General features: G+C 34.2%; 1 protein-coding gene across 1 annotated transcript in view; it reads left to right on the top strand.

Annotated features, from left to right (window-relative positions):
• Nucleotides 1-27,955, top strand: part of DPY19L2 (dpy-19 like 2) — a 97,197-nt gene that overhangs the window by 22,288 nt on the left and 46,954 nt on the right. Inside the window, exons 6-12 of the mRNA XM_055314752.1 lie at nt 1,566-1,659; nt 6,763-6,820; nt 8,501-8,592; nt 9,780-9,879; nt 13,190-13,267; nt 13,872-13,958; nt 27,601-27,660. Coding sequence (XP_055170727.1) covers nt 1,566-1,659; nt 6,763-6,820; nt 8,501-8,592; nt 9,780-9,879; nt 13,190-13,267; nt 13,872-13,958; nt 27,601-27,660 — 569 coding nt within the window. The remainder of the gene's footprint in view (nt 1-1,565; nt 1,660-6,762; nt 6,821-8,500; nt 8,593-9,779; nt 9,880-13,189; nt 13,268-13,871; nt 13,959-27,600; nt 27,661-27,955) is intronic.

Raw genomic sequence — 27,955 nt, 5'->3', positions numbered from 1 at the left:
GGGATCGGATACCACGTCGGGCTCCCGGTGCATGGAGCCTGCTTCTCCCTCTGCCTGTGTCTTTGCCTCTCTCTCCCTCTCTGTGTGACTATCATAAATAAATAAAAAAAAATTAAAAAAAAAATAAAAACTTTACTCAAAGTTAATATATCTACTTGCATAATATTTACACAATTGTTTTTTATTTCTTCATATTCTGTACAACATGACTACTTACTGTATTTTGTAAATATATTTTTATAGACTTGTTTGTATAACATTTAATTCTTAGACAATTTACTGTGTATTTCTGTATTTCCCTTCCATATTTACTTATACCCATAGCTGAGCTTTTTAACATCTAAGATAGCATTGATAGAGGATATTTGAGGGGTACTTAGATTTTTTTTGTACAAAGGAATCAAGAAAATGCTTCATAAAAGGAGAGACTTTGGAATGACTCAGCTTAGAAGGTATCACTTTTTCTGAGGGATGTAAAAAATTGCCTGATGTACATGTGCATATATGATATTTATTAAGTTGCCACTAAATGATAAGTTAGTGTTTGCTCTTGGGATCAAGATGACATGGACCTCATCCTCATAGAGTTTACACATAAGTAGGGTGTAAACTGCAATAGATATTACAAATAAGAAAATGAGGTTGCTAAGATTGAGAGTAAGGGAGAAGAAGTGTTTCAAGAATAGGGACCAGAATAATCAGAAATCCCAAGGTGAGAGAAAATTAAAAGAAGACTAGACTTCTGGGTGCAGAGAAAGAAAGGGAAAAATGGTGTGAAATGATGCTAGGAATGTAAGCAAGGGTGTGTAATGGAGCAAAAGTTATTAAAACAGACTGAAAAGGAATGGTCAGAGAAGTAGTAGGAATCAGAAAAGCCAGCCTTCAGATCTTGGCTGCATCTGTTATGGCTAAATAACTTCTGGCAATTTATTTAAGTTTTCTGTGTTTTGTTTTCTCAGTAATAAAAGTATTTTCTTACTAATCTCATAGATTTGTTCTGAGAATTCTGTGAGATGATTATATAGCACCTAATAGACTACATGTATGTTTTTACATAACACACACACACACACACACACACACACAAAGCTTGTTTATACATGAGATATATTAAGAATTAAGGTTTTGGCTATACATAGTAATGGATAAAATAACTAGGTCATCTCATATAGACTAAGGTGCTCCTTGAGGTCAGGGGCCATATCTTACTCATCCTAGAACCTAGGAAAGTAGAAAAATAATGCAGTGGGTTTTCTTCTGTAATGCATGAAGTGGCTCCATAGAGAGTTCTAGATACTGAACAATAGTAGCATCACCTAAACAAAGTGATGCACCAACCAGTCATTACAGTATAATAATACTTCATTAGGGGAAAGTATGAATGTAATTAAAAGTATAAAATATAAATGTAACAATACATCATGTAAAGGGAAAGTACTTAATCTGAACAGCAAATGTTTTCAGCAGGTCCATGAACCCTTGATTACAAAATATGAGATAATTATGCCCACTTGCTTTATAGTCATTTATTAATTTAATACTCAACAATCTGTGTCTTTTTAAAGGATTGGGAGACCCTGCTTGCTTTTATGTTGCTGTGATTTTTATTTTAAATGGAATAATGATGGGATTGTTCTTCATATATGGTGCATACCTGAGGTAAGATCTTTAAGTAGGCTTATAAGAACTGGCTGACATTTCTGATTAAAGGAAAAGGATAATTATGAGGTTAATTGATTAATAGTAGGAGATTTTATAAATTTATTTTTTTCCAGAAACTTAGCTAATATTGTGCAACCAGAAACTAGAGTTGTCACTAAAAATATCTTAAAGGTCTCTTTTTTTTATCCTTGTGGGGATTTAAAAAAGTGAATTAAAATTTCTTAACAAAGTTTTTAATGAGAATACTTTTAGACTGTATGTAAAATTACTATAACATTAGAGGAATCTTTGGTTGGTATAAGTGGCAGGTTATTTCTAATTTTAAGTCTGTATTTGTGAAATTAAGAAAGCAGTAAAAGAAAATGTATATCACTGTGGCAGACACTTCTATTTGATAGCCTATCTTTCTTGTTAATAGTACCACAATTTGGTTTGGGATAGTAGTGTGTACAATCTCAGGTGATAGGTTGAAGTTGATTATGATAGTTGTGTATTTTGCTTTTCATTCTCCATTGTTTCTTAGGGTAGCCATATGAGCTAGGTTTTTTTTTTCTTCAGTGAAAAATATGGTGAAATCAGTCTTGTTTACACCTAGAAAAGCATTTCTTTTTCTCACAAAAGGATAGATTTCATTTGCCCCTTCTCTGTCTTCTGCTTTTAAACTTAACTGTGATATCAAGAGCTGCTGTAGTCATCTAAACTGTAAACCTAGCATAAATCTACACTAAGGCCCTTGTGCTAGTGAACCAATGCCAACAGACACTTATCTTGCATTTTCTTGTTGAATACTATAATAAAAACCCATGTTATTTAAGCCACTTTTGTTAAGTTTTTGTTTCTTACAGCAGAATATATTCCTGACTGACAACCAGCTTTCTTTATAATGTTATTCTTGAACTGCACAACATTTAAAGTTAAAAATCCAGATTTAATCTTTCAATGAGTATTGAGGTTTCATAGGGTTTATGTCTCTATAGAGATTAATATATATACAGTTCTTGTTTTAGGAAGTTTTCAGCATCAAAATAGTAGCATAGTACCAATAAAAAATTGTAACATTTGCAACATTGTACCAGGTATCATATCCAGCCAGCAAGTTAAGAAAAAGTAGTAGTAAGTATAAGGATTGGAAAACTTTAAAAAAAAAAAGAAAAGAAACAAGTGTCTGTATAAGCAGATCATAGACTTTTATGTAGAAAATCCAAAAGAATCTATGGGTAAAAATTAATATAATAAGAAAATTTATAATGTTACTGAATACAAAAATTTATATTCAGACATTGTAAATCTGTACTTTGATTTTTTTAATTGAAAATTTAAAAGGATGCCTTTTAAAAAAAAGCATTGAAAGCATAAAGTTCTTACTTAACAAATATCTGATAAGGAATATATATGTCTTCTTTGGGACAATTACAGAACTTTATTGATAGATTTTTAGAAAGGTGTAAATAAATGGAGATCTAAATAAATGAAAGATCTAAATAAATATAAATAATCATGGGTTGGAAGGCAATAATAGAAAATTGAGAGTTATTCCAATTGATTTATAGATTCAATACATTGCCCATTTTGTTTGCTTTGGTAAGCTGATTTTAAAATTGTTCAGAAATGCAAAGTGCTTAAAATAGTAGAGACATTCTTGAGCAAGATAGGAGGATTTACTTTAGTAATTGTTTCTCTAATATAAAACTGATGCAAACAATGCAATGCGATTGTGGCATAGGGTTAGGCAAGCAGATCAGTGGACTAAGGCAGGCCTCAGAAACACTTGTCCATTTAAAGACACTTGATGTAGGATAGAGTCAATATTGTACATCAGTAGATAAGGGCCAGCTTCTCAATAAACGGTGCTGGTATAATCGGAAGATGATACAGAACAAAAAGAAGTTGGAACTGTATGAAAATTAAAGTCTAGTAAGATTAAAAATTCAAATATGAAAGACAAAATTATAAAATATAAAATGAAAGACAAAATTATAAAATTATTAATTATAGAATGTTATGTAGAAGAATATATCAGTAAATCAAGATAAGAAAATGTTGGGCAGCCCCAGTGGCGCAGCGGTTTGGCACTGCCTGCAGCCTGGGGCGTGATCCTGGAGACCCAGGATCGAGTCCCATGTCGGGCTCTGCGCGGAGCCTGCTTCTCCCTCTGCCTCTCTCTCTGTGTGTGTGTCTCTATGAATAAATAAATGAAGTCTTTTTTTTAAAAAAAAAGAGAATTTTTTTTAATCTTAAGAAAACTTAAGACAGGTTTTACCATTAAGAAGAAAAACTAATAAATTTGGTGGGAAGCATTTAAGTTCCTCAAGATATTATACAATGAAAAGATAAGCCACAAACTGGGGAAAGATATTGCAATGCATATACCCAATATAGTTTCCAGACATTAGAATAATTAATTTGATGATTTAATTAATTTATTAAATGCCTACTATGACCAAAAGCACTTCTCTAGGTGCCAGGAATGCAAATAATCTCTGTGCTCTTGGAGTATATATTCTAGAGGGTAGACAAAGACTAAGAAGATAGTCCAATAGAAAACTGTATAAAATATTCATGATCAGACATATATCAGAAGAATTCCAAATTGACAATATATATATGTAAAGTTGACCACCATCAGAAAAATACAAATTTAAACCACAATGTCATACTATTTCACATCTACTGCATTGGCAAAAGGAACTTTTATCCATGGCAGATGGGCATATACACCAGTACAACAATTTTGGAAAAACTACATAATTTAGTAGAGTTGAAGGTGTACATATCTTCTAATTCTGCAATTCCTTTTTAAAGTATATATACTTATAAATATAGAAAACAAACTTGGTGGTTGCCACTTGGGAGAGGAGTGGGGATGGGCAAAATAGGGGGAGGGGAATGAGCGATAACAGGCTTCCAGTTATGAAAATGAGTAAGTCACAGGGAGGAAAGGCACAGCACAGGGAATATAGCTGTGTAATTCCCTACAGTACAGGGAATACAGCAAATGGTATTGTAATAGCATTGTGTGGTGACACACGGCAGCTACACTTGTAATCATAGCATCATGTGTAGAGGTGTTGAATGATTATGTTGTATACCTGAAACTAATGTAACATTGTGTGCCAATTACACTAATATATATAGATATGTATGTATATATGCTTAAGAAAGTTTGCCCGTGTATGCCAGGATGTACATATAAGCAGTAGTTTGCAATAGCTGCAAACAGAAAACAACTCAAATGTCTATCAACAGAGAAGTATACACATTACAGCTCATTAATGCACTGGAATATATGCAATATTGGGAATAAATGAGCTATAGCTACACACATCAACACGGACAAATCTTACAAATATAGTGTTGAATGAATGTAGGCAAGCACAAACTTAAAGATACAACCTTCATTTGTATAAAGTTTAAAAATAGATTAAATTGTAGTATTGATTTGTGTATAGATGTGGTTCTGTTAATAATAACAAAAATCACAATAGTGGCTGTCTGAAGGGATGTCAAGTGGGGACTCAGGATGTGATCAATTTTCTATTTCAATGATATATAGTAGTTACGAGTATGTTCACTTTATAATTGTTCTAGAAACAAGACAATTTTATGTACTTTTTAATGTATGGCTTCTAGGAGAACATAAACTCATCAGTATTTTGAAGGAAAAGGATTATTTTTGGATTATGTTGGCAGGCTTTAAAATGTTCTGTTTTTGACATTAGCTCATATTATGCTGTTTTTAAATATGGAAAATGTTATACAGACTAAGAATGTTTTTTAAATTGATACTTTTCATTGGGAGAGTCCCCCCCCCCGCGTCCCCCCCCAAAAGGTGATAGTCTTCTCTAAATTGGTTACACAGTTCTGGAATATCAAATACATTCTTAGGCTCCAGACTTTGAGAAGGATATGCAGATACAATAAATGTTGCCTATAAAAGTGTCACCAACACTGTGAGGAGACTGGAAACGATGGCATATGAGAAACAAAAGAAATAGGAATTGGGGATAAATTTTATTTCTTAGCCTGGCTACTCTCCCCTGTTGATGCTAGCTTAGAAGTTAGCTATTCCATTTATATTCTTCTGGTGGTTAATGATAAAATGTTGACATGCATATCTGACTTTATCAAGTCCAAAATTGAGATCTTTCTTCTTCTTCTGATTAATACAAGGAATTTTAGGAACTTTGCTTCAAAACAGCCCCTCACATGTTATAATTATTATCATAGGTTAGTGCGTCCACTACCCCTCCACAGCAGGAAGGCACTATAATTGCTGCTTATGTTACCAGATCTTGCTTAGATTTATGTCCACATGATCCTAACTTTCTGTAGGCTGCAGTTGTTCTGCTTCTCACACCTTCCTCTCTGCAATTTCTTTCTTTTCAAAGGCATCCTTAGAATTTCCCTCAGTGAAAATCTGTTAATGGTAAATCACTTCCCATTAGCTTTCCTTGTTTTGAGCTCATTCCTTCTGTTCTTCAATCATTCACGTGATATTTATTGTCTTCTAAGTGTGAAGCTGTGGCTACAATGATGACAACATAAAAAAAAAGGCAACTTTAAGAAATGGTACTTAATGGTACTTAAGTACCATTTCTTTGGTGATTATCAACATTTCAGGACCTGAGTTTTGTATTCTGCATTGTTGTTTCTTTGGGACTCAACCAAAGAATGATTACAATAGTTCAGACACGTCAAAGTCACTTGTAAGTGAAACTGCTGGGCTCTTGTCTTTGTCTCTCAGTCACTGAAATCCAATTAAAAAAAAAAAACCTGGCTTCCAGAAAATTCAAAGAATACAATATAGACTTTGGAGTGCGGCCTGCCTGTTAAAAATTTTTACGTTCAGTTATTATGTATTTTATTTAGAAAGTACTTTAAATACACAAATTATAAAATTCAAATTACTTTATATTGATACCCTATATGCTTGTACATTCAAGATGAAAAACATTAACTACACACATACTTTGGAAATTTTTTGCATTATTCTATGTGGTTTAGTACTATTGCATTTTAAATATGACTAAATTCTAAGATAATTTGTGAAAAGCTCACTATATTTTTATGAATTATGAATGTATACTCTTTTTTTAACAGTGGGACTCAACTTGGAGGTCTAATTACAGTATTATGCTACTTTTTCAACCATGGAGAGGTTTGTTTTCTAGAAAATAATTTTTAAGAAATAGAAGGGGCTATATAGGAACAAGGAAATATATTCATCAAAACAATATATAATTGCATGTTACTTAGGACCTCGCAATATTTTAAAGAACCTTGTGTTGTAAGTTCATATTTTAATCATGTTAATCCACATTTTTACATAATTAGAATTTATGGTGTGAAATATCTTGTCTGATTTTTAGTGTCCCTATATTTTGTAGAAAAAGCAAATTCTCTATTTTGTTGAAAGAGGAAATACCATACTTGTTGAGTTCAGACTCTTTATATAGACATTATCTCATTTACTCCTACCACACGTTTTTGGAAGGTGGTTATTATCCTCACAGTAGAAGATAAGAAATTGAAATTTAGAGTGGTTAAGTTACTTATGCAAGATTCCACATTTAGTACCTAGGGAAACTGGGCTTCTCATTCTCCATCTGTCTGGCTCAAACACCTTGCTTCTCTTTCATCACGTTGCCTTTTTAATTGCACAAAATGCTGAACTCAAAGTAGAAATTTACTAACTCAGTCCAATGGGATATAGTCCACCTACAAAGAGCTCATAGAAACTTATTTAGAATATGATAGACTCATTCAACAATATACTGCGTGTGTAACCTGTGCCAGATTCTGTTCCATGCTGAGAGGTGGCAGTGAAAAGTGAGAGAATATGACTGCTAGCTTTGGGAAACAAAATATGTAATATGTTGTGGCACCAGTTACACAGGGTTGAAGTTTTTATCCATTACTACTAGGAAAGAACAATTGGTGAATTTTAGAAAATCAGACAAAGGAGTCATGAAAATTATACATAAATATATAAACTTAAATGTACTGTTGTTTACCAATCTATTTATGTATAGACAAAACTTTTTTTTGAGTATGCTAGATTAATTGACTTTCTTATACATGCCATAATTCATCTCCTAAAGTTCAGTTTTGTTTTTTTTTTTGAAAGAGAGGTAATAGTTTATGAGAGTTTCAATTCTTTCTAGAATTTTAGAATTCTTGATGTGAAACTCTTATACTCACATCTTAGAATTAGTTTAAAAATCTATACAAAAATGTCAGTGCTTCCATTTATGTATCACATTACTGATTCCAAATATTTCCAGGTGTTTTTAGAAATTTACGGTTGACTCTTTTATTTTTTTATTTTATTATTTTTTAAAACTGTTGACTCTTTTAAAGGTGTGTTTCACAAATTCAGAGACAATCTTAATTACTTGTAGCGACAACTTGTTATGTATAAACTCTCTTGGTGTTTGTGAATGCCCTAGCTGACATTTGGTTAGGTTTTTTTCTGGGCATACATACATGCCAAAGCCCTGGGATGCCAGGGTCATCACTTCAGAGCTGGAATGTGAATCTGGTTTGTCAGTTCCAAAATCCTCACCACTTCTATACCTGCTGCATTGTTTGTCCTTTAGATTTTCTTATGTTTGGCATGATATATTTATCACTTGCTTCTGAACTTGCTATATAATGGCTCTCTACCTAATGCCTATGCCCATTAAGAGAGCTCCAAAAACTAAAAAGCTATCCCAGGCATTTGGAAATTAATGAGCCTAGTATTAAAATTATTAAAACCAGCATACTCATGATTTTTAGATTAATAATATTTATTGCGATGGAACATAAAGTGAAGTGAGCATTTTATTGACTTCAGGCTACCCGTGTAATGTGGACACCACCTCTCCGGGAAAGTTTTTCATATCCGTTTCTTGTACTTCAGATGTGCATTTTAACTTTGATTCTCAGGTAATTTTTCTTTATAAAACAAATATAAATAGATTATAAGTTAAGTCTCTTAAAATATACTCCACCCTATTAAGTTATAATCATCAAATTTAGTTTTCCCTTTATTTTTAGTTACTTTAAAAATAAGAGTATCCAGTTGAGAAAATAAAATCACTGTGTAAACAACTGCTTTCCACTTAAGAGTCTAGACTACAGCTTTTAGGTAATCTAAATGCCTAGCAAGATGCTTTATTTTCCAATTTTTGGAAGTGATTTTAATCTGACCAGTCAGGGGTTTCATGGAATGAAATGCGTTAACTACAACATTTAGGACTGTAGCCTTGAGTACAAGTATGCTGCATACTCCACAACTTAGCCAAAAGGCACTGTTGTTTGGTAAATATAAAACAACTGAGAACTTAGTATATTTTGTGATATCACTAAACAATATGAACATTTAAAATTTTTCTTTTGAAAATTTATCTATCATAATATAAGGATTTATCAAAATCCAGTACAACTTTTATAAAAAAGAACAGCTACAGTTTTATTATTTACACTAAATGTTTACATTTCTTTTTTCATATTCTAAGAGATTCTGAAACTGTGTGGTAAAAGCTGTTGGGTTACCAATACATCTTTTAATTGTAGACTGGATAGTTTAAACTTCAGTATGCAGCAGTTTATAACTGCATTCTAGAGTTCTTTTTCAGTCATTGTTTTAATCTTTTTCTTTAAAATGTTCTCATGGTAGTTGATTTAATATTTCAGCAACACAACACTTTTCTTCATTGCTTTTTGAGACACAAAGGTGGTGGTATGTAAACTGCTGCTGCTTGTAGAGGCTAAGTATCTTGAGATGGGCAGGGTTAGTTCACACTCTATTTTCGGACCACGTTGCTGGAGTATCAAATTTCTAATATCATGCATATGTGAAAGGAAAATAGACATTTATGCTTAATATATTTTATTTACTGACAAACTAGATGCAATATTTAAAGCTGTAATTGAGATTGTTTTATGCTAAGCATTTTTATGACCCAGATATTTTCAGTTCTTTAATGGCCTTTTAAATTTTAACTGTATTTTGTTATCTTATACCAAAAGTAAGGGGTCTTTAGATTTCAACATTTTTCAATTAGCTTTTCTGTTTAGTGATAGGCTACTTTTACAGTAAAAACTTATTGGTATTAATTCTCTCTATTAAGGACCTCCAACAATAATAGAAGGCATTTTATTGCACTCTGTCTTTCCAATGTTGCTTTTATGCTTCCCTGGCAGTTTGCTCAGTTTATACTTTTTACACAGGTAAGATGATTTTAAACTAATTTAAGTTGAACGCAAGACGACTTGGTTGTTTTTATAGAAGTTGTATGATGTCATTATGTTTCTGCCCTAATAGATTTTCAAAATGTGGGATAATTATAAAGTTAACATACATGTGGGATCCCTGGGTGGCGCAGCAGTTTGGCGCCTGCCTTTGGCCCAGGGCACGATCCTGGAGACCCGGGATCGAATCCCACGTCGGGCTCCCGGTGCATGGAGCCTGCTTCTCCCTCTGCCTGTGTCTCTGCCTCTCTCTCTCTCTCTCTCTCTCTCTCTCTGTGTGTGTGTCTGTGTGTGTGACTATCATAAATAAATAAAAATTAAAAAACAAACATACATGTATGATTTTTTTCAAAAAAAAATGTAATTCTACGTTCTATTAACGTATTGGTTTAGTTAGGCAGATCTTAACAATCAACATGCAAAAGACTTTTTCAAACTATTACTTTAATTCACAACTTTTCTTGTTTGTATTTAAGATGATCTCTATAAATTTGCCCGTAGATTTTCCTTTTATCTTAGCAATCATTTTGGATGCCAAGCTACACAACATGGTAAGGGCCAATCCTTCTCTTCATAGTAAGGGGCATCTGCTTCTAATGTAGCTTCTTTTGTTCAAAGAGCAGAATCTTTCTGAACACCATTTCTCAAGAGCTTCAATCATGCATGACATTACTTGAGTGAATTTGAGGCCATTTTTTGTTTCCCCAAACAACTAAGTAACTAATGGCAAGAAGCTGAGCTGGGAAAGTAGAGGGTAAAAGGTCAATTTTGATAAAATTTCATGATACCCAAATTTTACATTAGAACTCCTTTCCACCTAACTAACCATACTAATGATAATAACGTTCTATGTTGGTAGCGAGAAATTGTGCCAAGAAGGCTTGTGCTGATGATCAACAAAAATGAAATTATAACCTCAACTTAATTGGCGCTGCATTTTAAAGTGTTTTCTATGCTCTACTTCCTTATAGTTGGCCTTTCCAGGTTGGTAAACAAAGTCTGTGGTTTCCCTTATTTACGCCTGCCAGCATAGATTTCTAATGTGCATCACTTCCTTCAAGCACATTTATTAATCCCCTGGTGCTGATGAGACTGTTTAAGTAGCTGTTTGGGTAATTTTGATATTCCTTATTGATTTTCTCTCCATTCAAAAGATGTTCTGGACTTTTAGTTTTCTTTTTCTTTTCATTGATGAGATATAATTGACAAGTAACATTTTGTAAGTTTAAAGTGTACAATGGTATTGATTTAATACACTATTGTATTTCACATCTTACAGATGTTTCATTAGATTTGTTATAAGATATTTTCTATTCTTGATGCATTTTAAAAGATTGAATATTTTATATTTGTTATATATATAGCTCTACATGTGTTAATGAGGCAAAGTCTATTAATTGTGATATTTACACTTTTAGATATCTACTACTTTTCTTCATTTATTTCAGTTACTAGAGGAAGAATGTGCTAAAATCTTTCACTTTAACAGTTGATTAGTCTATGTCTACTTTTAGTTCTGTAAATTCTTTAAATTCTTTAAATATTTTGAGGCAGTATTATATAGTACATACAATTTAACAATTGTGCACATCATAATACTATATGTATTTCAGTATGATTACCGCCTCAGTGTTACACATATCTATTAGGTCACATAATTGCTATTTCTTTTATGTGGTGAGAGCATTTAACATTTAGCCTCTGAGAACTTTGACGTCTATAATACAGCATTGACTATAATCACTATGCTGTGTGTTAGACCTCTAGAACTTAAGTAGATCTCTAGTTGTGAATTGGACCCTCTGTCCAGTATCTGTCTTATTCCCCCACCTGTCAGTCCCTCATAACCACCATTCTACTCTTCGTTTCTATAAGTTAGGCTTTTTTAGATTCCACATGTGATATCATAGTATTTGTCTTTCTCTGTCTGACTTACCTCACTTAGCATAATCCTGTGTGTAACCTGTGGTTTTTGTCCTATGACTAACTTATTTCATTTAGCCGAATGCCTCATTCATATTTTCCATATTACAGGATTTCCCTCTTTTTAAAGGCTAATGATATACCATTGTAGGTATTTGACTCAGTTTTTAATCCATTTATATATTGATCATCATTTAGGTTATTTCTATATCTTGGATATATAAATAGTGTCACAGTAAACATAAGAGTGCTAATATCTCTTCAAGATTCTCTTTTCATTTCTTAAAAAATAAATGCCTAGAAATGTGATTGCTGGATTATATGATAGTTCTATTTTTAATTTTTTGAGAAACCTTCATACTGTTTTCCATAGTGGCTGTACAATTTTGCATACAGAACTGTGTGAAAAGGTTCCCTTAATACTTGTTGCCTGTTTTTTGATAATAATCATCCTAATGGATGTGAAATAGCATATCATTGTGGTTTAATTTGTATTTCACTGATAATTAGTGACATTGAACATTTTTTGGTGTATCTATTAGCTATTTGCATATCTTCTTTGAATAAATACCTGTGCAAGTCCTTTGCCTATTTTTTAATAAAGTTACTTGTCTTTTCCTAGAGTATTATGAGTTCTTTACATACTTGGGATATTAACCTCTTATCAGATACATATTCTGCAAATATTTTCTGCCATTCTACAGATTGCCTGTTTAATCTGTCAATCATTTCCTTTGCTGTGCTTCCAGTAGACAGATAAAGGCGCTAGCAATCTTGAGTCACCCTTCTGCAATGAGAGAATGAGCTAATTCAAAGGTGGGCTTCAGTCTTCCTGAGGGCTCCTTGATTTCTGTTTCTCTCATATTATATAGCCAAAACCAAAGCTCGGGGACTTAACAGAGAGATCTTCTTGATGTGCCCTAAGTACTGGGTCAATCGAAATCTCTCAATTGCCTCTATTAGAATCTGCTATTGGAATTGGTAGATGTCTCTGGGATAAAAGCAACCTAAATATCTTATTCATATATCTTATTCTTAATAAAATATATCTTAATAAATAAATATAATAAATAAATATATCTTAATATATCTTAATAAAATATCTTATTCATCGCTGTAGATTTCATCTCTTCTATGTTTTTACCTTCCTAATTCTTTTTAGATTTGTTTGTAATCTGTGGCTTTCATGCAGGTTTTGAAATATTTTTTCCAAGTATTCTAGTTCTTAATGATAAGGTTGGTTCAGATTATTTTGACTATAATTATTGGAAATAAACTCTACTCTTAATGTTTACTTTTCTTATGAGTAGTGAAGTATTTGTTTTTCACTTTTTTCATGTTTGCTTTTTAATTATTTTTATTTCAGATAGCTTCATTATTTCCCATGTATGTTGTGGGGTACATTGAGCCAAACAAATTTCAGAAGATCATTTATATGAACATGGTAACATTTTTAATATTTATAAGTCAAATATTAAAATAGATCTCAGAATTTATAAAACAGAACTGTTTTATGGGATACCTCTTTGCAAGTAGTATTTCATTAATATATATGATGTTGATATTATCCAGGAATGATTATATTGTTATATATTTGTAATATTCAGATGTTTTATGTTCTGTGAAACTTAAAAAATTTTTTAATGTTTTACTTATTGTCACTACTTTTGAAACAGCCTTTTAGCACTTTGGATTAATATTACATTGTAAAAATAAAATTAGAAAATTATGAAAAGATTAGAAAAGACTTATGACTAAGTCTTTCTTATTATATCACTCCATTTTTGAATCAAAAATGTGTCTTTTCTATTTTCTTTATATCAAGTTTTAGGTAGAGAAAAAGATAAATTCTGTATATATTTTATGGTGTTGAAAATACTTAAAACATATTAGTGTGTTGAAATTCTATTATCATTTGACCATTATTAATCTTATTTATACATATAAAGTTTGTATTAGAAATGACTGTGACTGTTAACAAAGTATGCATTATACTATATATCTAATAACAATAAAACGTTTAGATGTTTCCTTTCTTCAATTTGCAGGTTTCAGTTCTCCTTTGTTTTGTGTTGATGTTTGGAAATCCAATGTATTTATCTTCTTATTATTCTTCATCTTTGTTAATGACATTGGTAAGTGTTTGCTAAGCTCATGTTTTATTTTTTTTTAACTCTCAAATAGTAGGCTTACACATGTAGTATAAGTTTCGGAGAATAAACAGTGCCCTTCCCTGATTATTGTGCATGTGAAAACCTTTTCCCAAATAATACTTTTTCTCTGTCTCATCCTTGAAAAATGAACACAATACAAAGTTTCTCTCTTTAAGGTAATGCCCAAGTAAATATTTTTAAAAACAATCATAAGGTAATAAGACTTACTTTCAAAATATGCCATAATGTATTATAAAAATTAGTTATTTTGTTCTACATCAATTCAGTACACTAAATAGTTATTGCAGTGACACTGCCATTGCCCAAAACATTTTTGGAACTCCTCTCAAATGCCTTCACAGACTGTGGTGCATTCTTTTGAAGATCTTCATTGGTGGCAAATATTCATCTTTCAAGATTGGATTTAATTTTTGGAAATGACCAAAGTCTTGTAAACAAGATGGGTAATAGATCTTGGGTAATACAAATCTTGATCAAAATATGGTGGGACAATAATTAGATTGATTTTCCTGGCCAACTAAATTATCTCTAAAGACAATTTAGAAAGAGGAGTTTCAAAATGTTTTGAGCAATGGCAACATGATTAGAATAATGTATAGTCTCCTCATGTGGCTTACATTCATAAAATAACACTCATTTGGATATATATTTAGAATGGAAGTTCAATATAATTGTTTTATTACTTTATACTCACACTTCTAATATTCATGAGCCAGAACATGGAGTGTTTTTCTCCACCGAAATGTTTCTGGGGTATTCTCCTTCCACAATGATCAGAAATGATATAAACCATAGTAATACCAAAATATGGCACTTTTTCATATATGGTACATTGATTAATTCTTGAGATTGTCCCATATTTTAACATTTTGCTCCCCAAGCTTTTTGTGTTTGGCCTCATAGTAAGTAATCCCTCCCTTTTCACTCTCCCAAAAACCATTTTCAACATTTGATCAAACTTTATTAGCATTACAAAGTAGGGGACTTGCAATCATCTACCTCTTTTTGTGAAAACAGTTTATTTTAATATATAGTACAGATATAGAAAACTGCATAAAACAAATGTTTTATATACTTTTGTATTGACCAATATTAATAGGTACTAATTAATGAACTGTTATTTAACATTTTTAAACTACTGTCAAGTCAAATTAGAACTTTTCTAACCATTCTAGAAGCCTTTTATGTGCCCTGCCCTTGCACTGATCTAAAGCAGGAATAATTATCTTAACTACGTTAATTTCTCCTAACTGTCCTTTGTAGTTTCATCTGTTTTCATTTTTATCTACAGATTTCCCATGTATACTCCTGGTTTTATTTCTAAGAAATTTGTTAAGAATTCAGGTCATTGAACATGCGGAAGGTTCTGTGCTCTAGATTTTGCTCTTTGAATCCCCATGATGTAGCTTTATGTCTTCCTTTGCCTTTTTTATTTATAATACTATTGATCTTCAAACAGTGCAGGGGTTAGGGGCATTAAACCCCCATGCAATTGAAAATCCACATATAATTTTTTATTCCCTCCAAACTTGACTACTTATAAGTAATGTTGACTGGAAGCCTTGCTGATAACACAAACAGTTGATTAATATGTATTTTGTATGTTATAGGCTTTATGTATTATATACTTTATTCTTAAAGTAAGCTCTCGAGGAAAGAGAATGTTATTAAGGAAATCATAAGGAAGAGAAAATGCATTTACAGTACTGTATTTGTCAAAAGAAATCTGTATATAAGTCGATCTATGTGGTTAAAACCCATGTTGTTCAAGAGTCAACTGTACATTAATAATTGGATCTAAAACTTGGACAGGTTCAGGTTTGATCTCTTTTACAAGTCTATAGTATTTCATCAGGAGGCACTTAATATTTGGTGCCTCTCTTTTTATGGTGGCAGCCATCAGTGCTTAGTACCAGATCCGTTAATTCAATAGGGATTTCAAAATGGTTATATATCAGTTGTTCACTTATAATTCATATAGGAAAATAAAGCATATGTCTAAATGAGGGAAGTTGGGAGGAAGTAGAAAAATATTTGAAGAAATAATGGCCAAAAGTTTTCCAAATATGATGAAAATGGTCAAATGAGATAGGAAGAATTTTATTGAATCCCAGTATAAGAAACTGAGAGGAAGCTGTAATAAGACACATTATAATCAAGTGGCTCAAAATTTGTGATAAAAGGAAAATCTTAAGAACAGTCAGTGAAGTAAGACATATTAAATATAAAAAAAAAGGTAAGGATGTCAGCACATTTTTCGTAAGAAAAAATGCAAGCAATAAAACAGTCGAACATCTTTTTTAAATACTTAAAGAAAAACTATAGTAAATCTACAATTCTGTATCCAGCGACATATCTTTCAAAAATGAAGGCAATATGGTATCACTTACCTCTCAGATTCTCCCCTCATGATCCAGTAGTTGTTTATCTCTTTCTCAGCTTCTGTATTCTCCATCATTTTATCTTCCATATCACTAATTCTTTCTTCTGTCTCATTGATCCTAGTACTTAGAGCTTCCATTTATGATCACATCTCATTAATAGCCTTTTTGATTTTGAATCAATTAGATTTTAGTTATTTTATTCCCCTAGAAAGGGATTCTCTTGTGTCTTCTATGCTTTTTCAAGCCCAACTAGTATCTTTATAATCATTATTCTGAACTCCAGTTCTGACATCTTATTTATATCTATACTGATTAGGTCCTTGGCAGTCAGTACTGACTCTTACTATCTTTTTTTGAGGTGAGTTTTTCCATCTTGTCATTCTCTCCAGAGAAGAATAGATGAATGAGAGAACAAAATGCTAAAATGGCAACATGACCCCAGAGAAATGTACACTAAGCAAATCAGAAGAAATTCCAAACCAAGAACAAAAAAAGAGAATATAATTAGACAGGTGAACAGAATAGAGAAATACACTGGATCTTGTATACATTTTGGTTAGCCTGTTAGAAAACTAGATCCCAAAATTGTAGAAAAGAAAAGCTTTCATATGTAAAAAAAAATTAAATACAATGAAAGGATAGAATGTAACTGTAAAAAATGAAAATTAAAAGACAGAAGGAATATAAACAGACAGGTGAACAGAATAGAACAATATACTATATCCTGAGTGTATTTTGGTCAGTTTATTAGAAAAACTACATCTCAAAATTGTAAAGAAAGAAAAACATATATACAGAAATAAAATCAAATACATCGAATGGATAGAATGTAACTGTAAAGATGAAACTTAAAAAAGACTTAAATGAAACAGAAAGAAACACACACAAAAAAGAAGTAAAAAAAGAAAAAAAGCAAATATGATCAGACAGATGAAGAGAACAGAGCCATACACTAGATTCTGGATGTATTTTGGTCTGTTAGAAGAAACTGCATCCCTGGATTGTAAAGAAAAAATAGCTTATATACATAGAAAAATAAAATTAAATACAATGAAAGGATAGAATGTAACTATAAAATGAAATTTTAAAAAGATTTTTAAAAGTTGATAAAGCGAAACTATATTAGAATAATTGGGATCCCAGAAGAAAAGGAAGGAGATGGGGGGGGGGGCAGAATGTATATTGGAGCAAATTATAGCAGAGAACTTCTCTAATCTGGGGAAGGAAACAGACATCCAAGACCAGGAAGCACAGAGAACCCTCTTCAAAATCAATAAAAATAGGTCAACACACCAACATAAAATAGTGAAACTTGCAAATCTCAGAGATAAAGAGAAAATTTGCTGAAAGCAGCTCTGGACAAGATGTCTGTAACCTACAGGGGTAGGAACATTAGACTGTCAGCAGACCTCTCCACAGGGACCTGACAGGCCAGAAATAACTGGCATGATATATTCAGGTGCTAAATGAGAAAAATATGCAGCCAAGAATACTTTCTCCAGCAAGGTTGTCATTCAAAATAGAAGGAGAGATAAAAGGAAACTAAAAGAATTTGTGATCACCAAACCAGCCCTACAAGAAATATTAAAAGGAATCCTTTAGGCAAAGAGAGAACCCAAAAGTAACATAGACCAGAAAGGAACAGAGACAATATACAGAAACAGTGACATTACAAGTAATACAATGGCACTAAATTCATATCTTTCAATAGTTACTCTGAATGTAAATGGGCTGAATGCCCCAATCGAAAGACACAGGGTATCAGATTGGATAAAAAAGCAAGACCCATCAATATGCTGTCAGCAAGTTACTTATTTTAGACCCATACAGATCCTAGATTTAAAGTGAGGGGGTGGAAAACCATTTATCATGCTAATAGACATCAAAAGAAAGCTGGGGTGGCAATCCTTCTATCAGACAAATTAGACTTTAAACCAAAGACAGTAATAAGAGATGAGGAAGGACTCTATATCATAATTAAAAGGTCTATTCAGAAATAAAATCTAACAGTTGTAAATATTTATGCCCCTAACATGGGAGCAGCCAATTATACAAGCCAATTAATAACATTAAAGAAACACATGGATAATAATATAGTAATAGAAGGGGACTTTAACACCCACTCACTACAATGGACAGATCATGTAAGCAGATCAACAAGGAAACAAGGGCTTTGAATGACACACTGGATCAGAAGGACTTCACAGGTATATTCAGAACATTCCATCCTAAAGCAACAGAATACACATTTTTCTTGAATGCACATAGAACATTCTCCAGAATAGATCATATACTGGGTTACAAATCAGGTCTTAACTGGTACTAAAAGATTGGGATCATTCCCTGCATATTTTTGGACCACAATACTTTGTTTTTGTTTGTTTTTTGTTGTTTTTTTTTTGTTTTGGATCACAATACTTTGAAACTGGAACTCAATCACAACAGGAAATTTGAAAAGAACTCAAATTCATGGAGGCTCAAGAGCATCCTACTAAAGAATGAATGGGTCAACCAGGAAATTTAAGAAGAGTTGTTTAAAATCATGGAAACAAATGAAGATGAAAGCACAACTGTTCAAAACCTTGGGAATGGAGCAAAGGCGGTCCTAAGAGGGAAGTATATAGCAAAACACGCCTTTCTCAAGAAACAAGAAAGGTCTCAAATGCATAACCTAACCTTACACCTAAAGGAGCTGGAAAAAAGAATAGCAGATAAAGCCTAAACCCAGCAGAAGAAAAGATAATAAAGATTAGAACAGAAATCAATGAAATAGAAACCAAAAGAACAAATCAATGAAACCAAGAGCTGGTTCTTTGAAAGAATTAATAAGATTGATAACCCTCTGACCAGACTTATCAAAAAGAAGAGAGAAAGGATTTAAATAAATAAAATCATGAAAGAGGAGCAATCACAACATCAAAGGAATTATAAGAACATATCATGAGCAACTGTATGCCAACAAATTAAGCAATCTGGAAGAAATGGATGCATTCCTAGAAACCTCAAAATAACCAAAACTGAAACAGGAATAAATAGAAAACCTGAACAGACCCATGACCAGCAAGGAAATTGAAGCAGTCATCAAAAATCTCCCAACAAACAAAAGTCCAGGGCTGGATGGCTTCCCAGGAGAAATCTACCAAACATTTTAAAAAGAATACTGCAGCATCCTTTCTTGATTAAAACTCTTGACAGTGTAGGAATAGAGGGAACATACCTCAATACCATAAAGCCATCTATAAGAAGCCCATAGCAAATAGCAATCTCAATGGGGAAGAACTGAGAGCTGTCCCCCTATGGTCAGGAACACAGCAAGGATGTCCAGTATCACCACCACTATTCAACATAGTACTAGAAATCCTAGCCTCAGCAACAGACAACAAAAAGAGAAAAAAGGGATCTGAATTGGCAAAGAAGTAGTCAAACTCTCACTCTTTGCAGATGACTCAGGTCATGTCATCTCTTTATGGAAAGCCCAAAAGACTCCACCCGAAAATTGCTAAAACTCATACAGGAATTCAGCAAAGTGGCAGGATATAAAATCAGTGCACAGAAATAAGTTGCATTTCTATATACTGACAATAAGACAGAAGAAAGAGAAATTAAGGAGTCCATCCCATTTACGATTGCACCCCAAAGCATAAGATACATAGGAATAAACCGAACCATAGGATCTGTACTCAGAAAACTCTAGAAGATGTGTGAAAGAAATTGAGTAAGACACAAAGAAATGGAAAAGCATTCCATGCTCATTGATTGGAAGAAGAAATCTTGCTAAAATGTCTATGCTACCTAGAAAAATCTAAATATTCAATGCAATACTTATCAGAATAGCATCAACTTATTTCACAGAGTTGAACAAATAATCCCAAAATTTGTTTGGAACCAGAAAAGACCCCAAATAGACAAAGGAATGTTGAAAAAGAAAACCAAAACTGATGGCATCACAATTCTGGTCTTCAAACTCTACTACAGCGCTGTAATCATCAAGACAGTATGGTACTGGCACAAAAATATACATATAGATCAATAGAACAGAATAGAGAACCCAGAAATAGACCCTCAACTCTATGGTCAACTCATGTTCAACAAGGAAGGAAAGAATATTCAATAGGGAATAAGATAGTCTCTTCAAGAAATGGTGTTGGGAAAAGTGAACAGCCACATGAAGAAGAATGAAACTGGACCAATTACTCATCCCATACACAAAGATAGACTCAAAATGGATGAATGACCTAAATCTGAAACAGTAATCCATCAAAATCCTAGAGGAGAACACAGGCAGCAAAGTCTTTGACCTCAGCCACAGCAACTTCTTGCTAGACATGTCTCCAAAGGCAAGAGAAACAAAAGCAAAAATAAAAGACTGAGACTTCATCAAGATAAAAAGTTTCTACACAGCAAAGGAAACAGTCAACAAAACTAAAAGGCAGCCTGCAGAATGGGAGAAGATATTTGCAAATGACATATCAGATAAAGGGCTAGTATCCAACATCTATAAAGAACTTATCAAACTCAATATCCAAAGAGCAAATAATCCAAACAAGAAATGGGCAGAAAACATAGACATTTCCCCAAAGTAGACATACAAATAGCCAACAGACACATGAACATGCTCAACATCACTCGGCATCAGAGAAATACAAATCAAAACCACAATGAGATACAGAATGATTAAAATTAACGAGTCAGGAAGCAATAGATGTTGGTGAGGATGCAGAGAAAGACACCTTGTCCACTGTTGGTGGGAATGCAAGCTGGTGCAGCCACTCTGGAAAACAGTATGGAGGTCCTCAAGTTTGAAAATAGGGTTACCCTATGAGCCAGCAATTGCACTACTGGGTATTTACCCCAAAGATACAAATGTAGTGATCCAAATAGGCACCTGCTGGGGATCCCTGGGTGGCTCAGCAGTTTTGCGCCTGCCTTTGGCCCAGGGCATGATCCTGGAGTCCTGGGATCGAGTCCCACATTGGGCTCCCTGCATGGGGCCTGCTTCTCCCTCTGCCTGTGTCTCTGCCTCTCTCTCTTTGTGTGTGTGTGTTTCTCATGCGTAAATGAATAAAATCTTTAAAAAACAAAAAGCCCCCCAAAAAACCAAGTAGGCACCTGCACCCCAATGTTCTTAGCGGCAATGTCCACCATAGCCAAACTATAGAAAGAGTGAGGTTGTCCATTGACGAATAAAGAAAATGTGATATATATTGATATATCAATATGATATATATTAATATGATATTTATCGTATCTATATATATCCACACACAATGGGCTATTACTCAGCTATCAAAAAAAAATGAAATCTTGCTCTTGCCATTTGCAACAACGCAGGTGAGGATGTTATGCTAAGGATGAGAGGATGTTATGCTAAGTGAAAGAAGTCAAGCAGAGAAAAGACAATTATATGATCTCATATGTGGAATTTAAGAAACAAAACAGAGGATCATAGGGAAAAGAGGAAAAAATAAAACAATATGAAATCAGGTAGAGAAAGAAACCATGAGAAACTCTTAAATATAGTAAACAAACTGCTTTTTTGCAACGGGTTTGCCGTCAGAACACAGGTGGGAAAACCACCGCTAAACCTAAACCAAAATGGGAAAGGAAAAGACTCACAACAACATTGTCGTCATTGGACACGTAGATTCGGGCACGTCAACGACTACTGGCCACCTGATCTACAAATGTGGTGGGATCGACAAAAGAACTACCGAAAAATTTGAGAAGGAGGCTGCTGAGATGGGAAAAGGCTCCTTCAAGTATGCCTGGGTCTTGGATGAACTGAAAGCTGAACGTGAACGTGGTATCACCATTGATATCTCCCTGTGGAAATTCGAGACCAGCAAGTATTATGTGACCATCATTGATGCCCCAGGACACAGAGACTTTATCAAAAACATGATGACAGGCACATGTCAGGCTGACTGTGCTGTCCTGATTGTTGCTGCTGGTGTTGGTGAATTGGAAGCAGGTATCTCCAAGAATGGGCAGACCAGTGAGCATGCCCTTCTGGCTTACACACTGGGTGTAAAACAACTAATTGTTGGTGTTAACAAAATGGATTCCGCTGAACCACCCTGCTGCCAGAAGAGATATGAGGAAATCGTTAAGGAAGTCAGCACCTACATTAAGAAAATTGGCTACAACCCCAACACAGTAGCATTTGTGCCAATTTCTGGTTGGAATGGTGACAAGATGCTGGAGCCAAGTACCAACATGCCTTGGTTCAAGGGATGGAAAGTCACCCCTAAAGACGGGAATGCCAGTGGAACCACACTGCTTGAGGCTCTGGATTGCATCCTGCCACCAACTCATCCAACTGATAAGCCCTTGTGTCTGCCTCTCCAGGACGTCTACAAAATTGGTGGTATTGGTACTGTCCCACTGGGTCGAGTGGAGACTGGTGTTCTTAAGCCTGGCATGGTGGTCACCTTTGCTCCAGTCAATGTTACAACTGAAGTAAAGTCTGTTGAAATGCACCATGAAGCTTTGAGTGAGGCTCTTCCTGGGGACAGTGTGGGCTTCAATGTCAAGAACATATCTGTCAAAGATGTTCGTCATGGCAACGTGGCTGGTGACAGCAAAAATGACCCACCAAATGAAGCAGCTGGCTTCATGGCTCAGGTGATTATCCTGAACCATCCAGGCCAAATCAGTGCTGGATATGCACCTGTGCTGGACTGTCACACAGCTCACATTGCTTGCAAGTTTGCTGAGCTGAAGGAAAAGATAGATCGTCATTCTGGAAAAAAGCTGGAAGATGGTCCTAAGTTCTTGAAATCTGGGGATGCTGCCATTGTTGATACGGTTCCTGGCAAACCTACGTGTGTTGAGAGCTTCTCTGACTATCCTCCTCTGGGCCGTTTTGCTGTTTGTGACACGAGACAGTTGCTGTGGGTGTCATCAAAGCAGTGGACAAGAAGGCAGCTGGAGCTGGCAAAGTCACCACGTCTGCCCAGAAAGCTCAGAAGGCTAAATGAGTATTATCCCCAATACCTGCCACCCCAGTCTTAATCAGTGGTGGAAGAAGGGTCTCAGAACTGTTTGTGTCAATTGGACATTTAAGTTTAATAGTAAAAGACTGGTTAATGATAACAATGCATCGTAAAACCTTCAGAAGGAAAGAATGTTTTGTGGACTTTTTTTTTTTTTGTGCGTGTGTGGCAGTTTTATTAGTTTTTAAAATCAGTACTTTTTAATGGAAACAACTTGACCAAAAATCTGTCACAGAATTTTGAGACCCATTAAAACAAAAGTTTAATGAGAAAAAAAAAAAGAAACAGGGTCAGTGGAGGAGAGAAAGGTTGGAGGGACGGGGTAACAGGATGATGGGCGTTAAGGAGGGCACATGATGTAATGAGCACTAGGTGTTATATAAGACTGATGAATCACTGACCTCTACCTCTGAAACTAATAATACTTTATATGTTAATTAATTGAATTTAAATTTAAAAAAATTTAAATGGAACCAAAAACAAAAATGAAGGCAAAATAAAGACTTTATGACTAGTAGATTTTCATTAAAATAAATGTTAAAGGAGGTCCTTCAGATGGAAAGAATAAAATATTAAATGTCAGTCTGGCTCTACAAAAATGAAGGGCACTGGAAATGGTAGCTCAAGCTAAATATGTAGGGTTTTCCTACCATTTTTAACCATATGGATGGACCTTGAAGGCAGGATGTTGTGTAAAATAAGAGAAAGACAAATACTATCTTTCCATTTGTGTCTTTGGTTTCTTTCAGGAATGTTTTGTAGTTTTCAGTGCATTATGTCTTTCACTTCTTTGAGTTTATTCTTAATATTCTTTTTGAGGCTACTGTAAATGGGAGTGTTTCTTAATTTCTTTTTCAGAGTGTTGATTGTTAGGGTGTAGAAATGCAACATATTTTTGCATGTTGATTTTGTATCCTGCTACTTTACAGAATTTTTTGTATTCTAACAGTTTGTGTGTCTGTTTGCATAATCTTTAGTGTTTTCTACATAGAAAACCACATCATCTAAAATAGAGATAATTTTACATCTTCCTTTATAATTTTTATGCCTTTTCCTTGCTTTATTACTGTAGCTAGGACTTCCAGTATTGAATAGAAATGGTGAAAGTTGGCATCCTTGCCTTGTTCCTCATCTTAGAGTAAAAGCATATAGTTTTTCACCATTCAGTAAGATGTTGGCTGTGGGATTTTCAAATATTCTGTCGAGGTAATTTCCCTCTGTTCCTAGTTTGTTGAGAGTTTTTATGATAGGATGTTGAATTTTATCCAATGCTTTCCTGCATCTATTGAGGTGATCTTGTGATTTTTAATCCCTCATCCTGTGAATGTAGCACGTTACATTAATTGATTTGCATATGCTGAACCAACCTAATATTGCAAGATGTATCTCACTTAATCATGGTGTGTGATCCTTTTAATGTATGCTGTTAAATCTTGTTTACTTGTATTTTGTTTTGTTTTTTAAGATTTATTTATTTATTCGTTCAGAGAGAGCGAGAGAGAGAGCGAGAGAGAGGCAGAGACACAGGCAGAGGGAGAAGCAGGCTCCATGCAGGGAGCCCGATGTGGGACTCGATCCAGGATCTCCAGGATCACACCCCAGGCTGCAGGCGGCGCTAAACCGCTGTGCCACCGGGGCTACCCGGTTTACTTGTATTTTGTTAAGAGTTTTTGCACTTATGTTCATCAGGGATATTAGTCTATAGATTAGTTTTTTTTTGTAGTGTCCTTGTCTGGCTTTGGTATCATGGTCATGCTGGCCTCATGAAATATGTTTGGAAGTGTTCTCTCCTCTTCAGTTTTTTGGAACAGTTTGAGAAGGATCAACATTAATTTTTCTTTGTATGTATGGTAGATTCACTGGAAAAGCCATCTGATCCTAGTCTTTGCTTTGTTCAGAGTTTTTTGATTATTTGTTCAATCTCCTTACTCTAGTTACAGGTATGCTCAGTTTCTGTTTCTTTATGATTCTGTCTTGGTAGATTGTATGCTTCTAGGAATGTGTTTCTTCTATATAATCCAATTTGTTGGCATCTAATTGTTCATAGTGGTGTCTTATAATCTATTTTGCTTGGGTTTGGTTGTTTCACATGGGAGAGTATGTGTGGTACCTGTTGTATCAACATGACCAGAAGCAGAAATTCCATCCTTATTGATTTTAATAATTTATTTTTTGGGTTGAAATAGTATGTTTCTAAGAAGAAAAGTACAAAAATTTATATTCAGAAAATATCACTCCCTCTCATTTCTTCTTACCCCATTCTGTCCACTTTTATTTTCATCTTGGTCCTACCTTTTCTTGTGAGATATCTCATTAGTTTTCTGATTTGCCCATTTAGTTGTGTTTTTTTTGCACTAATAAATATTACCTATTTTTTTATTACATCTCCTCTTATTTACATGAAAGGTAGCATACTATCAGTAGCCTTCTGCACTTTGATTTATCAGCCTATTGTAGATATGTAACAACCTATCCTAGATATCACCCTATATAATTTCATAGAGGTCTTCCTCATTATTTTTGTAGTTTCACAGTACCACACCGTAGATGCTCCATAGATAATTCAACTATTGTCCTTTGTCTGGCATCTAGGTTGATTCTATATTTTGCATTTACAGTGTTCCACATTTATATTTTCCTGCTGTTGGAAGTTGAGGAATCCTAGCTCACTTGGAGCTAACTAGATGATGCAAAATCCTACTCCAAATCTAAGTAATACACAGGCTAAGATTTTAGTTTCTCATAGGAAGCTCTTTTTCTTTTCCTTACTCCAAACTTGAGAGTAAACAAATACCTTACCACCTTTTAGGGATAGTAGGAGGAGTATTCCTAGTCATTGAGTGTTTTTGTCAGTTTGCACTGCTATAGTAAAAGTCCATAGATTGGATTTATTTTTATATAAAAATTTATTTTTCACAATTCTAGAGGCTCGGAAGTCTAAGATCAAGGTACCAGCCTATTTGGTTCTTTGTGAGGCCTCTTTTCTTGATATGCAGATAGATGCTTTTACTATATCCTTACATAGTGGAGAGAGAAATATCTCCCCCATGTCTTTTTTAAAAAAAGATTTTATTTATTTATTCATGAGAGACACACAGAGAGAGAGAGAGAGGCAGAGGGAGAAGCAGGCTCCATGCAGGGAGCCTGGTATGGGACTCAATCCCAGGTCTCTAGGATCACGCCCTGGGCTGAAGGTGGCGCTAAACCGCTGAGCCACCAGGGCTGCCCTCCCGTCTTCTCATAACACTAGTCCCATTCATGAGGGCTCCACCCTCATGGTCTAATTACCTCCCCATCTAATTAGCTCCCAAAGGTTTCACCTTCCCTCATGTCACATTGAGGATTAAAGTTTTAACACATGTGTTTGGGGGAAGGAGGACATACACATTTAGTTGATAGCACTGAAGGTTATGGTTTTGGAGGACTCCAGCTTTATGCATGTCTCAAGTCTAGTTGCTTAACCTTCCATAGTTCCAAGCCCTTCTCTACTTTTTAAAAAATTATTTATTTATTCATGAGAGAGAGAGAGAGAGAGAGAGGCAGAGACACAGGCAGAGAGAGAAGCAGGCTTCATGCTGGGGGCCCGACGTGGGACTCGATTCTGGGTCTCCAGGATCACACCCTAGGTCGAAGGCGGCTCTAAACTGCTGAGCCACCCAGACTGCCCCTCTTCTCTACTTTTGATGAAAGCCCATACTTACAACTTTTTTCTGCAGTCCTCCTTAAAGACTGCCCTAGATTCTCACCAAATGGTTTCAGTTTTTAAAAGTCATCTGTTTTTCCCCGGCACCTGGAAAATTCATTTTCTTTAAGTTCAGTTAGACATTTTAAAAACATGTTTAAATATTTTATTTAAGAATTCAGAGAGGAAAGATTTTCATGTTAATTTAGACCACTAGTGTTGCTGGATGACTTACATATATGCCCTTGCACCAACACACCTCCCACATACCATCTACACCCTAAGAGGAGCAGCCTGCCCAGGACATCTGATGTCACTCAGTGAGGAATTAACTTGATTCTAGAACCAACCTTTTGGCACAGAAAGCATTTAGCTCTCATGATAAGGAATTTGCCATGTCCAGATTTTGAAAAATCACAATTAAGAAGGAAAATGCCTAGTGATAGCCAAGATGAAAGTAAATGACTATGTAATTTTTGAGATGTATCATTCATATGAAATGTCCATTTTATTTATTTCATTTTATATCATGTTCATTTTAGGTGATAATTCTGAAGAGAAATAAAATTCAAAGATTGGGAGTATCTGAACTCAACTTTTGGGTAAGCTTCAACATTTTTAACCATTTCTTCAAACTCTTTCTTTCTATAAACTGAATACAGACAATATACTTTAAAAATTGAATGACTTATGATCAATAAATATTACCAATACCTGCTCACATAGGGTGAGAAATAACCCTAAACAACATCTACAAGTCATTATCCAGAAATTATTTCATATATTTCAGCACTATGCTCATGCTTCTCTTTACTTTTCATTTTGGTATATCCTTACTGCCTTGCTTTCTTTTTTTTTTTTTTCTGCCTTGCTTTCTAAATTTCTTTCTGTCTTGAG

This window comes from Nyctereutes procyonoides, unplaced genomic scaffold, assembly GCF_905146905.1.
Source record: "Nyctereutes procyonoides isolate TBG_1078 unplaced genomic scaffold, NYPRO_anot_genome, whole genome shotgun sequence".
Lineage (NCBI taxonomy): Eukaryota > Metazoa > Chordata > Mammalia > Carnivora > Canidae > Nyctereutes > Nyctereutes procyonoides.
Note: the sequence above shows the minus strand (reverse complement) of the source record. Positions and strands in the feature narration are given on the sequence as shown.